The 3736-nt window shown below is 45.6% G+C and overlaps 1 protein-coding gene across 1 annotated transcript in view; it reads left to right on the forward strand.

Moving 5' to 3' along the window:
• The window catches only part of TMEM163 (transmembrane protein 163), a 103045-nt gene extending 99946 nt beyond the window's left edge, over positions 1–3099 (forward strand). Inside the window, exon 8 of the mRNA XM_018563040.1 lies at positions 2917–3099. Coding sequence (XP_018418542.1) covers positions 2917–2977 — 61 coding nt within the window. The 3' untranslated portion in view covers positions 2978–3099. The remainder of the gene's footprint in view (positions 1–2916) is intronic.
• Positions 3100–3736: the final 637 nt, after the last annotated feature.

Below are 3736 nucleotides of genomic sequence, written 5' to 3' on the forward strand. Positions count from 1 at the left end.
CCCCCGGGGAGCTGCAAGAGCGGTGCACAGCCTGCCATAGCAGTCAATGGCTGTATGCTTATGAGCAGCCGTGTATGTGCGCAGGCATAAAACAGAAAACCTGCGTCCAGGGATTTACATATGCAGTTGTATGCAATTATTGGTGTATACATCCACTGACTTTTATGAGAGTCTGTATGCAGCACCTGCGGCTCCCTGGGGACTGTTCCTCCAGCCCCCGGTCTGCATGGAGGTGCGGATCTTCGGTTGCAGGACTTGAGGAAATAAACATTGGTGACACCACAACACTTGTGCTCCATTGAGATCTATGATTCCATCTGCCACTGTAGCAGATGGGACTTGTAGTGTCTACATTGAGACACAGGCACACACAACACCACTGCATTAAAGAAAAAGAACAGCGGGTTGCAGGTAATAAATACCTGGAAGTGATACACATACGCAATACGCAGCATACATGTGCTTACCATGAAAATAATACGTTACATGAACAAGAGCTGCCCATGTGGCTACACTGTTGTATGACATCATATCACATTTAGAATGTTCATGTCTTTGTAGGGTTCAACTCGCTGGTTGGCGGCATCATGGGGTTCTCCATTTTGATCAGCGCCGAGGTTTACAAGCACCACGACACCGTCTGGTATCTGGATGGGACTGTCGGGATTCTGATCGGACTGATCATCATGAGCTATGGAATAAAGTGAGTGAAGTCATTGAAACTGACTTATTAAAAAATTGGAGCCAAGGGGGGCCAGGGTCTAGGAACATTTATGTGAATGCAGTTAATAGGGTGTGGTTTAGACAGACCAATAGCAAGGCTTTAAATGAACCTGTCGGGCATTTTAGGAATTTGAAACTTGAGCCTCATCTGTGTGCCTCTCTGATCTGGTTTCACTTTCTTACTAAAAGCTTGATTTATCTGACTTACCATTAGCCATACCAGCTATGCCCCCATTGTCTGCCCAATAAGAGCACCCTGACTGGTCACTAAGCGTGTGGGAGGGATTTACTACTGGGGGTGTGGTTTAGGTCAAAAGGTTTGGGTAGTCAAGCACTTAGCCAAGCTGAGCCAACCCATAAAGTTTTGCTGGACAGCTTGGCCTGCTAAAGAAAGTGGAAACATAACAGATCTTCTGGCAGCATCAGCAGGTAATAAAACAATGTTACTGAGGGGACTCAGGAGAACAAAGGGACTTTCCTGTATTAGGAATAGCAAGCCAGGCTTATTGTAACTGCCAATAACAAAGGAAGAACTGGTCACCGACTCTCCTGATCCAGTCATATTATAATAGGAAATCCCTTTCTTCAGTCCATTCAGGTCCTGACTATCTCTGAAGACTAGTATAGAAAAGTCCTTTCCTCAGTCCATTCAGTACCTGGCTTTATCTGAAGACTAGTATAGAAAAGTCCTTTCCTCAGTCCATTCAGTACCTGGCTTTATCTGAAGACTAGTATAGAAAAGTCCTTTCCTCAGTCCATTCAGGACCTGACTATCTCTGAAGACTAGTATAGAAAAGTCCTTTCCTCAGTCCATTCAGGACCTGACTATCTCTGAAGACTAGTATAGAAAAGTCCTTTCCTCAGTCCATTCAGTACCTGGCTTTATCTGAAGACTAGTATAGAAAAGTCCTTTCCTCAGTCCATTCAGTACCTGGCTTTATCTGAAGACTAGTATAGAAAAGTCCACTACGCTATACAGTCTATTTATAAACAATTGGCAGGCCCTTTCACCCTTTAAATATCGGTGAATGTTCCCTTTGGGTGAATAATGCCAAAAGCAAATGTTTTGAATATATTTTCCTGCAGTTTGAATGTAGTGCTGTAATAAAACATTATGGCCACTAGATCAGCGGTTCTCAACCTGTGGGTCGCGACCCCATCGGGGGTGGAATGACGATTGGCCAGGGGTCGCCTAAAACCATCAGAAATGTGTTTTTGTTTTTCTATTCTAATCTGTAAAACTTGTAATTGCAGACATCCCAACTGTCCTAACTCTCCGGGAGTCTCCCGCTATTTGTTAGCGGCTCTCCTGCCGTCCGGGAGAGAAACACTTTCTCCCAGGAAGCTTTACTCAGAGTAAACCTTTCCCTGCTCTGGGTTTTTTTTTTCTGACATCAGAGCCGCCGGCCGCCCTCAGTCAGAAAAGAAAAAAATGGCATAGGAATGCATAGCTAGATTTCTATTGGCTATTTCACTTTGCAATAGCCAATAACAAACTAGCTATTGCACCCGCCCACTGCTGCTGTCAATCAGCAGTGGGGGACCTGAAGTTCTCCATCAGGTCCTCTTCTAGTGATTGACAGCAGCAGTGGGCGGGTGCAATAGCCAGCTTGCTATTAGATATTGCAAATTGAAATAGCCTATAGCAATCCAGCTATGCATTCCTATGCCATTTTTTTTTCTTCTGACTGATGGCGACTGGCGGCTCCGATGTCAGGAAAAAAAACAAACAAAAACCAGAGCAGGGAAAGGTTTACTCTGCTCGATCAAGAAGAGTAAACCTTTCTGGGAGAAAGTGTTTCTCTCTCAAGCGGCCGGGAGACACTATCTAACGCTAGCAAAATTACAGCGATGAAAGAGCAGCGGAAATAGTTTTACTGTTAGGGGTCGCAGCACTAGAAGGGTTGAGAACCGCTGCACTAGATGGAGCTGAGGAGCATAGGAAATACCTACCTATCAGCTCCACCTAGTGGGCATTATGCAGTATTACATGACATTCAGCCTGAAACCAGACAGCCAGGGAAGTAGTATTGTCAGGAGAGGTCAGCAATGGTGGCTTCTATTCTTCTTCCATTGACGTTTCCTGTAAATGATATATATGTTTCATCTGTGCATTTATCTGTTTGCCTGAAGTTCCGCATTACTGAAATGCAGAAAGCCTCGTTGCTCAGAGTCCTTTTCTTTCTTTTGCAGACTATTAGTGGACATGGTCCCTCGAGTCAGACAGACGCGTCACTATGAGATGTTCGAATAAAGGCCGCACGCGGACTCTCCATTGCCAACAAGTGGCCACAAGTCATATACGGTGTTTTTTTTCTTCCCTACAAGTATTGCTGGCTACTACTGACGTACATAACAGAACAACAAAACCAAACGCGACCTAAACGATCGAAACCGACATTTGCGGGACCGGCCCCTATCCAGTATGAAAGAGTTTGATTTTGGAACGTTCCAGCATAAACCCCACACCTGCGTTAAAAGACTGGCGGAAGCGGCCTGGGCTCTGCTTGATGTACAGGATAATAAATGAATCATCTCCGATCAAGGACACATCCCGCGTCACGCCTGAGTCACGCTCTGCAAGAGAAAAAAAATATATAAACAGCAAAATGCCGCAAAGAGTATTTTTATACATATATAAAGATATATACGCATATGTGTGCGCACGATAGTCTGACGGACTCATTCCGGCACTCGTGTGCTTCTCCTTTATGCCAACGCAGAAGACTTTAATAGCACAAGTACAAAGCCACAGATCAGGGCCGTTTTTAAGGCAGGGCACAAGGGGCAGCTGCCCCGGGCCCAGTCATTGCTTTGGGGCTCTGTACCCCATAAACTAGTGCTAATGCTTCATCTGCACTGGCCGCCACAGCTGGCTCTGGATCTACAGAGGCAGAGCCAGCTATCAATCAGGTAGAGGGGTGGATCCTGACAATATTGTCGCAATCTTTCCGAGCTGCAGTGTGCTCGGAAAGACCGCACTGCAGCTGTCACTGCAAGCTGTCAGCATGTA

Source organism: Nanorana parkeri, unplaced genomic scaffold (genome assembly GCF_000935625.1).
Source record: "Nanorana parkeri isolate BGI_ZX_2015 unplaced genomic scaffold, ASM93562v1 scaffold626, whole genome shotgun sequence".
Taxonomy (NCBI): domain Eukaryota; kingdom Metazoa; phylum Chordata; class Amphibia; order Anura; family Dicroglossidae; genus Nanorana; species Nanorana parkeri.